This window comes from Engystomops pustulosus, chromosome 5 (genome assembly GCF_040894005.1).
Source record: "Engystomops pustulosus chromosome 5, aEngPut4.maternal, whole genome shotgun sequence".
NCBI lineage: Eukaryota > Metazoa > Chordata > Amphibia > Anura > Leptodactylidae > Engystomops > Engystomops pustulosus.
In genome coordinates this window covers 131,035,656-131,049,221 of record NC_092415.1, presented here as the reverse complement: position 1 = coordinate 131,049,221, position 13,566 = coordinate 131,035,656, and the positions used below count along the sequence as shown (strand labels likewise).

Here is a 13,566-nt window from a genome sequence, read left to right as displayed (position 1 = left end):
TCCATATAAGAGTTCCTGGTAAAATTTAAAAGGGAGACATCAGTTTCGACAGCACTTGCCCAATAAGAGGGCACAGTATGGCGTGAAGATGTATAAGCCGTGCAAAAGTACATCCTGGTATACGTACAAGATCAGGGTATATGAAGGGAAGGACTTCACTATAGGGCCCCCAGAATGCCCCCTCCCCCTTCCTGGGGATTACTGCGAAGAAGTGTGGGATTTGGTGCACCCACTACTTGACCAGGGCTAGCACCTCTACCTGGACAATTTTTAGACCAGCACTACATTATTCAAGTGCCTCACTTCCAGAAATACTGCAGCAGGAGGCACTGTACATAGAAATCAGAGAAGTCTCCCTAATTCACTGCTTGGGCAAAAACTTAGAAAGCACAAGAGCTGAGCACTATGCAGTGACTCTGTATTGTGTGTTAAGTACAAGCACAAGAGAGACCCTTGTATTAATGATACATGGGCACACCAGCACAAGGAAACCCCAAACCTGACTGCATATTGGACTTCAATAGGTACGTGGGAGGGTTTGACTTGTCGGACCAGGTGCTTCAGCCATACAACACCATGTGGAAATCGAAGGTGTGGTAGAAGAAGCTGGCCGTGCACATCATGCAGATAGCACTGAATAATGCACAAGTGTTCAGGCCAGACATGGTCATACCAGAGAGAAACTCAAGAGTTTGTCATTAAGCATCGTACTAGGACAGCACTTTCCAGGAGAAGTTCCCCAAACTGCCAAGAAGAGAAGGAAACAAAAAAGGTGCAGGGTGAACTCCAATTCGGAAGGACACCATTTGCCATTATGAAACATGCCCGGAAAAACCAGTACTATGTATAAAAGAGTGCTTTCGTATTTATCACACATCCCTGGACATTTAGATTTTACCCCGATGTACTATGCTCAGCTTATACATCATGCCATACTTCCCCTGCAGTGTGCCCAGTCTGTTGATTATTTCCATATATGGGGTATTGCCGTACCTGGGAGAACCCACAAAATGCCTTTTGGGTTGTTTGTGTCCAGTGGCATGAGTTGGACTACCAATGACATTTTTTTACCATGCACTATCCATTATACAGTTTCTTTGGGGTCCACATGTGGGGTTAAAATGCTAACTACACCCTTAGATTAATTCATGGAAGGGTGTAGTTTTCAAAATATGGTCAGTTCACAAGGATTTTTACTGTACTGATACCTAAAGGCATCTCCAAATGCTTCATGATGCCAAACAGAAAAATAATATGTAAAAGTTATGTGCTCCAAAATGTCAATTAGTCCCTTTTGAGCCCTGCTGTGTGCCCAACCTGTAGATTATTGCCACATACGGGTTATTGCCCTACCCAGTATAACCCGCAGACTGATTTTTGGGGTGTTTTTCTCCAGTGGCATGAGTTGGGCTGAAAACATTTGTCCCTACAATGCCAGATTTGAGAAAAGAATGGAATTTTTTATGCACCCGCTTCACTTTGCATCATATTTGGAACAGGGGTTAAAATGCTCATAAAATCCTGGATACATTCTTTGAGGGGCGCCCTTTCCAGAATGGGGTCACTGCTCGGGGGTTTCTATTGTACCGGTACCTCAGGGGCTCCAATGGAGGTCCAAAAGCTAAATTTTACTTATTTTAATGGTGTTCTCTAAATCCATTTCATGCATTGGTCCTGTAAGTATCACAGATTGTATGTTTCTTGAGTATGTCTAGGATAGGAGGACTTGTGACATAGTTCTCATAAGCATTTCACAATTAGCACTTACACTATCCACTTTTTTAACAGAAACTTTCTTACCATGACATCTTGAAGTGTCTGCTGCACTAGAAATGCATTGGTCATCATGTGCGTTCTCAGCTGTGCGTTTTGGAGCAGAAGACGTAGCAGCTGGGCAATCACTGGTAGCTCTTCCTGACATGCTCGGCTAACCTGAAGATTCTGCAACATCAGCTTCAGAACACTGGGCAGCAAGGAGAGTAAGGAAATGCATTCTCCCCATAGGAAATCCCTGCAAAAGGAAAGTACGTATTTCATTGTTACCTTAGATAACAATGCAGATAAAGAATATTTCTTTCCACACATGCAAATATCTGTATAGACAGAAGATAGAGATCCCGAGGTCTAGTGCCTCCATGTCATCTGAGATATGCCACAGTACTAATATTGTCTGACATTACCATGCTAGTCTTGTAAAGATTTTGTGACTTTGGTCAAGATATTTTTAAGAGTTTCCCTAACTGCTCTTAACTTCTGTAATTCGAGGATGTCTCTGGTATGGTTTAGACACCAACTCACACTTTGGATACAAGATGTCAGAAACCCCAATAGAATCATGGCTGCTTGAATGCTGCATTAACTTTCGTTGGAAAGATCTTGTTGTAAGGATTATTTTCTCTTCCTTGTCTGGTGGAAAGAAAGAGCATGGGTTCAGCCCAGGATAACCCAAGGAAACGGTTACTGTCTTTCTGGATATAGGTCACACATTTAGATATTCATTATCCATCCTAACTGAATTTTAGGAATTTGATGGTTACCGTTTTGTTCCTCTCTGGACTGGGCCATGAACACAAATTCATTCAGATAAAGGACAATAAGTAGTTCCTCCATAACTTAGGTGAACGTTCTTGGAGTTGACAACATCCCGAAAGAGAGGGTATTGAACTGACAATGTACCATCTGATCTGCCAGGTTTCTTTTTGCAGAACTCAAACTGTTGAGATGATGCATGAGTTGGTAAGTGATCATATGCATCTTTGAGGTCGATGGTACACATGGGAAAAAAAATTTTCATGGGAGTTGCTGACTTTATTGAATAATTAAAATAGTCAATAAACAATCTAGTAGTTCAGTGTTTTGAGTTTTATCATGAGACTGAATGCCGCATTTGGTTTCTTCACCAAAAATAGAGGATAAAAACCTCTTATGCTTTCAGTTACAGTACTGGAAACAAGTACATCCAGTTCATTTAGATCCTGAATAACTTATTTCATACTTATTTTCAAATAGCATTTTACCCAGAAAAGAAATACATTTGTTCCTATTAGATATAAAACCCCCACTCCACCTCTTTAAAGGACACCTGTCATCAGGTCTCTGTCACTATTTCTGCCACCTCTACCTGTTGGAGCAGCTTACAAGGATTCCATCCCAGCCTTCATCTAGTCAATTCATACATCATTCTAAAATAATCTTTTCTTTATTATGTAAATGAGGCTGGTCACATGGTCAGAGGCAGTGATGTCACCCGTTGCCCCTCCCCTCTCCTCCCCCTGCTCATGTCTGTGTGTAATGTATAGTAAAGCATTGCTAGTGTCTGTGCTTTATTTGCTAACATGCTGCATCCTCCCATACATATGTGAGAGACACAGACATCAGCTACAAAAGTACCTGACATGTTTCTCTCCTATACACACAGGCTGCAGGGGGCGTGGCCACCAGCAAGCGCATGGAGGAACCTGACCACAGTGTAAAGTGTGTCAGTATATTAAAAGAAGCAATATAGTACGTTCTAGAAAAAAATTCATAGAAAGGTTGGAAGTGGCACTCACCATCACAGGTCCAATGTTCTTCTTTATTTAGAAAATTTATATGAACAAGTTAGTACATAACAGAGGGAAGGGGGGACTCACAGGACATTACAAAAACAGCAACGGTCGTTTCGCGTTATGCTTTTTCTGGCTTGTGTGTGAATGAAGGCATGCAAACCAGGTGTGTTACATTTATCTCCACCCTGCCACCAGCATTGTGTTATTGGTTTTGAAACAGCTCTATCAAAGTTACATCAAAGATCACATGATAATACACCCTGTATCTTATACATTCTCAAAGCACACCCCTGTATAAAAAAAAAAGAAAAAGTCTGTTTTGCACTATTAGAACAGGTTATTTCATCGGACAAATGATCTCACTTACTCAAAAAAGCTGAAAGGGACAGAAAGGACAGGAACAAACAACAACATGCAAATTAACACCTTCCATCAAAACCTCCGCCAAGATGGCACTGGCTTGTGCACAATAGCGTCCTGCATGCTGGATCCATGCATGGAGATAATGATATCCTACAACATAATATTGCCTCTAGGAGGGGCAACAATAGCATAAAGTTGCTAAATTCTACAGGGAAACAACTAATTGTGTGTATGATGGGACCATATCCATCACCTCCAGATGTACAATATTCACCATTAACATGCATAAAATTTACTATATACATATATCAGGGCAACACGGTGGCGTAGCACATCTGCCTTGCAGTGCTGGGGTCCTGGGTTCGAGTCACACCCAGGTGTTTGCGTGGGTTTCCTCCGGGTACTCCGGTTTCCTCCCACACTCCAAAACATACTGGGGACCAATTTCACATGCTTTGTGATAATGAATTATCATTATTATTATCACATATTGAAATAATAGTCCAAACACTGATCTGCATGGCGGGTAAAAGAAGTCAGGTAGGGGGAAAAAAAAAATTAAAAAGTCAGCGGGCAGGTCCTGAGTCTGCAGTGACTTTATCTGCTGCTCCCACGCTAGCTCAGAATCAGAACCCGGCGAGAATTAAAGTGAAAATGTCCCACAAAATATTAATAAATATTCATAAGAATACATTATTTCTCCATATAATAAAAAGATAATCCCCTATTAAAGCTACACTACAAAAAGCATGGCTATACGTATTATATATCAACTGAAACAAAATAGGGAATTACTTTCATTTTGAGTTCAACAACAACCAAAAAAAAAAAAGTACTATAAATTACAAAAAAAAAAGCGCCTTTTTTCCACTTTTAACCTAAAATGGGGAAAAAAAATGATTAAATTAATTTGATTACCTTTTAAACTAGCTCTATGTGTTCTGAAAAAACACCACAAAAAAATTCCAGGTCACTAGAGCCTTTTCACCGCTTCACTAAGGGGTTAATTAGGATCTCTTGATAACCTCTCTTCCTTAATCTTTTAGATCCCTAGCTCCGTTCCAAAAACCCTTCCTCTGTGGTGTTTATCTGTCGAAGTCAAACTAGCTTTTTTCACATAGTAGGGTTGATAGCTTTGAAAATACAACAGGGCGTTCCTTGCAGTTGTCTTTCCAAACACCTTGATTATGACCTGACAACCAAGCACTTCTATTTTCACATCTGAAAATTCCAAGCCGTTACCCTCTATCTGGGAGATGAACAGCATATTCATGTCATTTTAGATGTTAAAGTACTGGATAATTTTCTCAAACAAGCAGAAATAAAAAAAAAAACATCTTCCACAGTCCTTTTGTACATGTGCATGTACTATATATACAGTTTCTAAGGTTTCAGTAAAAGGTGGGTACAGTGTTAATTTAGTTTTTACTACAGCGGCTGGAAGGCAGGCTATATACTGGGGGGGGGGGGGGCCTGTGACCAATGCATGTCCCACCCTTGGCTTATACTCGAGTCAATGGGTTTTACCATTTTTTTGTGTTAAAATTAGGTACCTCAGCTTATACTCGGGTCGGCTTATACTCGAGTATATATGCCATCCGTCCTCAAATTCGGCCAGAAAGAGGTTTGCATAGCTTCAGCAGTGCACTACATGTTGCACCTGAACACATTGTGTGTCAATATATACATCAAATGAAGACCAAAAATTCTGGATTTCATTGGTGGAGGATAGAAAGTGAATGGCATTATCCCTTTATGGTGCAGCATTGGGGTATCCTGGTATAAAGGCTTTGAAAGTCTACTAACATCAATTTAAGGCTTTCCTGCCATTGTAGATTTCTCACAAGACTACGAAAATGATTGGGGCGGCCAGGGAATTTGTTTTTATGTATATTGGGTACAACGTTAACCTTAAGTATGCAAAGGGAGAATACACAATACACACAGTAGACCTCATTCAACCTTCTGTCCCAAGATAGAATCGATATTTTAACCTCTTACCGCTCAGTGTCCAATATATCGAGGACACAAGGGGTGCTGGCTATAACTAGTGTAACAACCGCGGTTGGAGTGAGCTTTATATGAAAACACCCATCACTTGGTTTAGCAACGCCCGCTGCTCCTCTACAGCCAATCCCGAGTGTGAGGAGTTTTCATTTATTTGAAAAAGGACACATGGAGTAGCAGTTTCCCAAGGGTGGGGGTGGGGACTACTCCTTTCCAGCCCCTCCCAGTGGACGACTGCCTAGTCACAAAGCAGATGCTAATGAAAGGTACAATATAACATCTTTTTTTCTGTAAAACCAATTTTTAATACAAAAACACTTTGGCAGTGTATGTACTATGCTCTGTGGGGACTGGAGGAGTGCTAAAAATGGGTCTCCTGGTGACAGTTTCCATTTAAAAGGCACAGTGTCTATGCATGTGCATAAGCTGACACTGCTAATACCCTGGAATACATCAGTATTGCAGAGTATTATCATGGACAAGCAATCAGATGATTGCTTATGTATCATGGTGAAAATAGTAAAAAGTTAAAAAAATGTTTTTCAATAATAAAGTAATAAATCAATAAAAATGCCTGTAACCCCATAACATATAAAGAGACATATTACACTAAAAAAAAGTCTAAATCATAACATCAAACCCCACATATATCGTATCACCGCGTCCGTAACAACCCGTAGAATAAAAGTAATTATTGAACACTGTTAAAACCCGCCAAAAGTTGATTTTTACCTATTGAATCCCAGAAAAAAAGCAATAAAAAGTGATCAGAAAGCAAAGCAAAAAATGTAAAATTTTTACCCACATAAGGTTTTATTTGGCAAATTTAGTAAAAGCCGAGAAAATATATTCATGTATGGTATCCCTGTAATTGTACCGAACCATAGAATAAAGATAACATGGTTATTAGGCAATACGGCGAACACACACACAAAAAAAAAAAGTAACAAATCCAGTAGAGAATTGATGCTTTTCTACTCCTGCCCTTAAAAAAATATTCCTACATTTTCAACAATAAGAGATACCAACCCCATGGTAACACTGGAAAAAGCATCTCGACCTGCAAAAAAAAATACCATCAAATGGCCCCAATAATGAAAAGCTAAAATTTTATAGCCTACAAAAGGGGCCAATCAGAAAACTAAAATCCTGGCAGCTGCAGGTCCCTCATTCCCTCTTCCGCCTCGCAGTGCCCCCATAAAACAAGTAACTGCCACATGTGGGGGTTCCCTGTACTTGGGAGAAATTGCATAACAAATTTTAAGATGGGTTTTCTCTTTTTATCTTTTGCAAATGTGTAAATTTTAGGGCTAAATGAACGTATAACCGGCAAAATTTGACCATTCTAAATTTCACCTTGATTTTGATGTAATTACTATGAAGATCAAGGAATTAACAATCTTCCTAAAAGCTGTTTCTGATAGGTTAAGGGGTTGATTATATAGGGAGTTTTGACATTATCTATGTAAAATTTCATTCAAAACTGTATTTATCCCCAAAATAGTCAATTCTGAAGATCCGGAAAATGGATATTTGACTTGTAAACCGTGTGACATCAAAATAAATTATCCAGACATTTAAAAAATTATGAAAATGTAAAATAGACATATGGGAAATGTTATTCAGAAATTTATTTAGGTGGTAAATCTAACTGCCTGAAAATGCAATGATTTTGAATTTCGAAAATGGCATTTTTTTTAAAAAAATTCATTTTTCTTTTTTTTGTAAATAAACGCCAAACTCATCAGCCAAAATTTACCACCTAAATGAAGTACACGATGTGGGGAAAAAAACAAATCTAAGAATAGTTTTGATAAGTGACAGTGTTCATAAGTTATAACCATATAAAGCGACGCATGTCAGATTCCAAAAAATGGGACTGAGCCTTAAAGGGGTATTCTCGCCTGGGCATTCACATTCAGTTTCACTAATCTTCTATTTATAAACATTTCTTCAATTGAATGTTATTAAAAAAAATGTTCCTGTGTGAAGATAATTTCTCATAAATGTAGTCATTCTGTCCCTTAGAAACGAGATGGCTTCCTCGGTTACGACCACGTCACACTCTGGCAGCGGTGGCCAGACATGAGCTATTGAGTTCTGTCTGACCTCCAGGATTCAGCAATCATTACCACAGGGTGGCTGTGCGACATGTAGTAAATCCCGGATATTTCATATACAAAAACCTTTTGTTTCTTTGTGCAATCCCTCCAGCAGACGTGGCCGTATCCGAGGAAGCTATATCGTTTCTAAGGGACAAAATGACTACATTTATGAGAAATTATCTTCACACAGGAACATATTTTTTAATAACATCTAATTGAAGAAATATTTATATATGGCAGATTTATCAAACTGAATGTGAATGCCCAGACGAGAATACCCCTTTAAGCTATAAACTGGCTGCACCCTTAAAGTGTAACCGTCATTTCAAAAAACTTTTGATATGTTGTAGGGCAGGTAATTTTAAGCCCTTTTGCAATTGGATTAGTTACCCGATTCTTGCCCCTTCCTCTTGTATTCTGCAGACTTCCCCTAGATAGCAGTGACTGCTCAGATAGCTGTTACTATGGACATTCCGTCTTCATAAAGAAAGAGACTGATTACCTTATCACACAACTGATTACCTTATGGCTCAGTGCTGTAGCAGTCATGTGCAGGGAGATGCCCTCACTAATGTAGTAACCAAACACCTAAACCTAAACTCTCTCCCTCAGCTTCCCCTTCACTTGTGTATAACCAAATAATCCACACAGACAGAAACTGCTTGTGATGAGGTGACAGGAGGCAGGTTCCGCCCCTCCATCTTGCTGATTGTAGTTTTTTGAGAGCTGGAAACCATGGTTGCTATGGGCCAAAAAAGATACTAAATGCGGACCGAGAGGCAAAATATTTTGAGGAATGATTCCCAGGGACACCTGGAGCAGAATTAAATATTTTAATTTTTTTTTTTTGTTCAGAATGACGGTTACACTTTAAGTTAAAGGAAGTCAACCAGCCAAAAAAAAAAAAAAAAAAACTAAAAAAACCTATAAATACTCATCTCCACTCCTCTTGATGTTGATCCCAGCTCCGTTTGACGCTAGTCTTGACAAGTCAGGATCATCTAGAAAAGAAACTTATAAAATTAGCCTTGCACGTGATGTCACCTCGTGCTCCCACCATGGGAGAGGGAGGTGGCGAGGTTGTGCATAACTAGCAGCCTTGAGCGCCAGCCGTGCTGCTAATTATAACTTTCTTTTCTGGGATATACCGGTGTCTCAAGGGGAGCGGGGGTTAGTTTTTTTTTTTTTTACAAAATTTCATACGTTTTTGTATCCCCTACAAGTCTAGCTATAGTCTAGCTATATTCTAGCCTCTTTGTCAGCCTATGTTACAACTAGTCTTGTGCCATCTTTCAGTTCCCCCTGTGTAACATTAGATGAATCATTGATTTATAAACAAGAAACAACATACTTAATGAACGCCGGGGTTAAAGGACATCTACCACCAGGATGAAACACTGTGTGCAAATGAGCCTGAGGGGCTCCATGTTCCATTAACACATATGTAGCCTGGAGCCTCTAAGGCTCATTTCCATACAGTCATTCATCCAGGTGGTAGATGACCTTTTAATTGAGACTTAATCCCTCCCTTAAAACCACCATGGGCCTCCTGCTTCATCTCTTCATTGTCCCCCGCCAAAAATAAACATTCCTATTTCAGACAGATTTTGTTCTATGAAAAAGCCAAAAGGCCCCATCTCAATTGGCATTTCCGCTTATTTAGGTTCTACTGAACCCAAGCATTTGTTACTACCCTTTCTGTCCCTCTCGGAGTTTTGAGTAAGATATTGACTTTGATAAAAAACTAACCTGTTGTTATAGTGTACAACAGGTTTAGTTTATAAGGGTGGGGTAAAAAATGTACAGGACTAGTGATAACGGTTGTATTATATGATTTTCGACCATGTGATCTATGATGCAAGTTTGTTGTGGAGCATGTCTATCAATCATGCGATCTATGATGCAGGTTTAATAGACACGCTGCACAAAGAACAACACACAATGCTGGTGGAAGGGTGTAGGGGGATGGAGATGAATATAACACAACTGGTTTGTATACCTTCACGCACACTCAAGCCAGAAGCAGTGTTGTAATGCGAAATAGCAGTTGCTGTTTTAATGATGTCCTCCCTTCCCTCTGTGATGTACTAACTTGTTGATGTTCGTTTACCAAAAAAAATAAAGATGAACATTGGAACTGTTATGGGGGTGTTACTACAAATTTTTTTGGCTTGAACCTGCATCGCTGTCGCTGGATCAGAGCACAACCAATGCTGGCAGTGGCCACTCTGCTTTCTTCCCATGTTTCAGCATAGTACATAACAGGAATAAGTCTTTATTAAATTGTAACACTTCGAATACCACATAAGTAGCATCATGTGACATTTGTAATAAGCAGTATGTGGGGCACACTGAGGGTTCTTTAAAAAAAAAAAAAAGGATTTGGCGCCATTGGCAATGGCTGTTCAATGTATATTCAATATCTAAGCCTTATAGGGACATGCATGACAAACTATAGGCTTCTCTTGAACAGGTCTAGAAAGAATCAAGCAACGAAGGGGGGCAATATCAAACGTAAATTGTTAAAATGTAAAACATTTTGGATGGGTGGACTTAAAAGATTAGATTTAATACAGACATATTTAACATGTGCATACATACTATCAGTTGTTAATACAACATGAATATGTATTTATGACATTTGCAAATATAGCATTTTATTATATGATTCAAAATATATGTGTATATGTATATGCTATCTGCAAATACAGTAACCCATGGTTAGACTACGATCCATAGTTCAAGTCTTTCACATAATAAACCAGTTCATAAATATTATGATATTATGGACATGCAATGCAGTTATACTTATCTATTGCATTATTTGCTGTGATATTGTTAGTGAACATGCATAGTTAAGGTAGCATTTTTATAAATAGATGGCCCCCTTACTATATAAACAATTTATTCCATTACACATGCTTATTTATATACTAGTAGTGTAATATTAATGTACTGTTGTACTATCTATTCGTATATCTGTGCCTGTAAAGTTTTAATGTTCCTTTTGCCTGATGTCACTGAGGATTCACATGACTTAATGAGAGGTTTCTCTGCAGTCAGCTGAATACATAGTATGGGACCGCCCACCTCATGACCTGATTGGGCGGGTATTTTAAATTGGTGTATGACTATTCAGAAGAATAAGACGCTCTGCTGAAACTTGTTGATCCTTTGGCATCTATATTTCATTAAGCAGGTATTTTTATCCTTAATAAAGTATTAAATTTTTAATCAAATCCCTGCAAGATTTTAGTGTGCCAGATATTTTCTGTTATTACTAACATATTTTTATGGCACGGTGAATGGCCAAAAACAAACAACAAAAAAAAAACACTTAAACTATTAAAGGGGTATTCCGGGAATATGAAAATCTGATACAAAAACCCATGCTGCTATAAATAAATGAATGTAACAAAAATCAATGTCATTAGTCACCGACTGGAGATTAAAGGAAATCTAACAACAGGATGAAGGGTACACCAAGCACACTGACATACAGGCATGTGCCCCCTCTGGCAGGACCTGCTCTTCTTTTAGCTTTTTATGCCCTGGTTTTTACAAAAAAGGCTTTTAAAAGTAATAAAATAAGCCTGAGGGGCACCGAGCTCCATAGGTGTTAATGGAACCTGGAGCCCCTCAGATTCATTTGCATAATGTTTTAAACCTTTTTTCTTAAAAACAAAGGCACAATAAGCTTAAAGAAGAGCGGATGCTGTCAGAGGGGGCACACAACAGTATGTCAGTGTCCTTGTTTTACAATCCTTCATCCTGGAGGTAGAAGTCCTTTAATAAGTTTGATTTTATGATTCACAAAATTTTATGGCCTCTCTAAAGGTATGAGGAGTTATTACCAAGATGGCCGCCACTGGAAACTACAAATCCAAAGATCCTTTAGTTCTCAGTAACTTCCATCTCTTATGCTCTGCTTCCAGTGATGATCCAACAGGTTTTCTTGCTCTGTTACCATAGTAATGATGTGTAACTGCCATCACCAAAACACAGGCCATATTGGATGCACTGCAACCAACCAACTACAGCAAAAAAAAAAAAAAAATAGTTGTGATCACATGACCTGCCCAGGCAGGTGCAGGACATCTGATGTGGACATGTGACCAGCGGCCATCTTCTGTCCTGTGTCTTTTCTGTGCAGAGGAAATTAACAGAATGATTAAAGGGCTGGTAGCATTTTAATTCTTCATTACACTGTATGTCAACAACAGTTTTCTGCTAAAGGGAGCAAAGTTTTACATAACAACCAATTACATATAAGCTTATATTTTAATGGCCAATTTGTATATGCATTATGCTGAATCCAGGAATACCCCTTTAACTATTAGTGCACCTAAATTATGTACCTGAAAAGTAGATCTCATCCCAGAAAAAGTAAATCCCTTCTTATAAAATTAATCCCTTCTTATAAATTTTTTTTTTAGGCTTGTGACATCACTCAGGGTCCTATTTTCCTGCAATGGTTTCCTACAGCTCTTCCAACAAGCCTCCTGTCATTTCTAGCTATTCTATACAAAAGTTAACAAAAAGGATAACAAAAAAAGAAAGAGTAACCTGGGGGGACAATGTAAAATCTGTACTAGCAGCTAAACACCTGCAGATGGCCAGTTAAAGTAGAGAATTGCTTATTTTTGCTTAGTGCAGAGTTAGGCAAACGATTTTATACTCTGCAGTTGTTTTACAATTGAAAGGGCAGGTACACTTTTTAAAATCTATAAAAACACTAAATTTGATAATTTAAAGTAGAAAGGTAAAGTAGTCTTTAACCCTTTCACTGCCAACTATTTCTGGAAATTACTACAATTTTTAGGTTTACAAATAAAACAGAAATTACAGCAAAAAAATTATACTAAACCCCAATAAACCATATATCTTCTGAAAGCAGATTATTGCACCATTTGTAAAATTGCATTAACCCCTTAAGGACGCAGGGTTTTTTCGCTCTTTTCTCACTCTCCACCTTCAAAAATCCATAACTTTTTCATTTTTACGTGTACAGACCTGTGTTAGGGCTTATTTTGTGCGTAACAAATTTTACTTTCCCGTAATGTTATTTATTTTAACATGCCGTGTACTGCGAAGCTGAAAAAAAATTCCAAATGTGGAAAAATTGAAAAAAAAACAAAACGTCACGTTCTTGTGGGCTCAGTTTTTACGACTGACTGTGCACTCAAAACAACAGCTCAGCTTTATTCTTTGGTTTGGTGCGATCGCGGTGATACCAAATTTATATAGGTTTTATTGTGTTTTAATACATTTTTAAAAATTAAACGAATGTGTACAAAAAAGAAAAAAATTTTTTTGCCATCTTCTGAAGCTAATAACTTTTTCATACTTTGGCGCACGGAGCTGTGTGAGGTGTCATTTTTTGTGAAATGAGCCAACGTTTTCATTGCTGCCATTTTCAGGTCTATTCAACATATTGATAATTTTTTATTCCATTTTTTATGTGATGTAAAAAGGTGTAAAAGTCGCATTTCGGACATTTGGGCGCCATTTCCCGTATCGGAGGTCAACGCCGGCCGTAACCG

General features: G+C 38.5%; 1 protein-coding gene across 5 annotated transcripts in view; it reads right to left on the bottom strand.

Annotated features, from left to right (window-relative positions):
• TEX10 (testis expressed 10) overlaps positions 1-13,566 on the bottom strand; it is a 118,974-nt gene that overhangs the window by 11,717 nt on the left and 93,691 nt on the right. For 3 of the 5 annotated variants that reach the window (XM_072153051.1, XM_072153049.1, XM_072153050.1), the window contains one exon: positions 1,801-2,011. In XM_072153051.1, the coding sequence (XP_072009152.1) occupies positions 1,801-2,011 (211 nt within the window). Of the gene's footprint in view, positions 1-1,800; positions 2,012-2,298; positions 2,407-8,969; positions 9,025-13,566 lie in introns of those variants that run through there. The other 2 variants (XM_072153052.1, XM_072153053.1) reach the window with 2 other exon arrangements.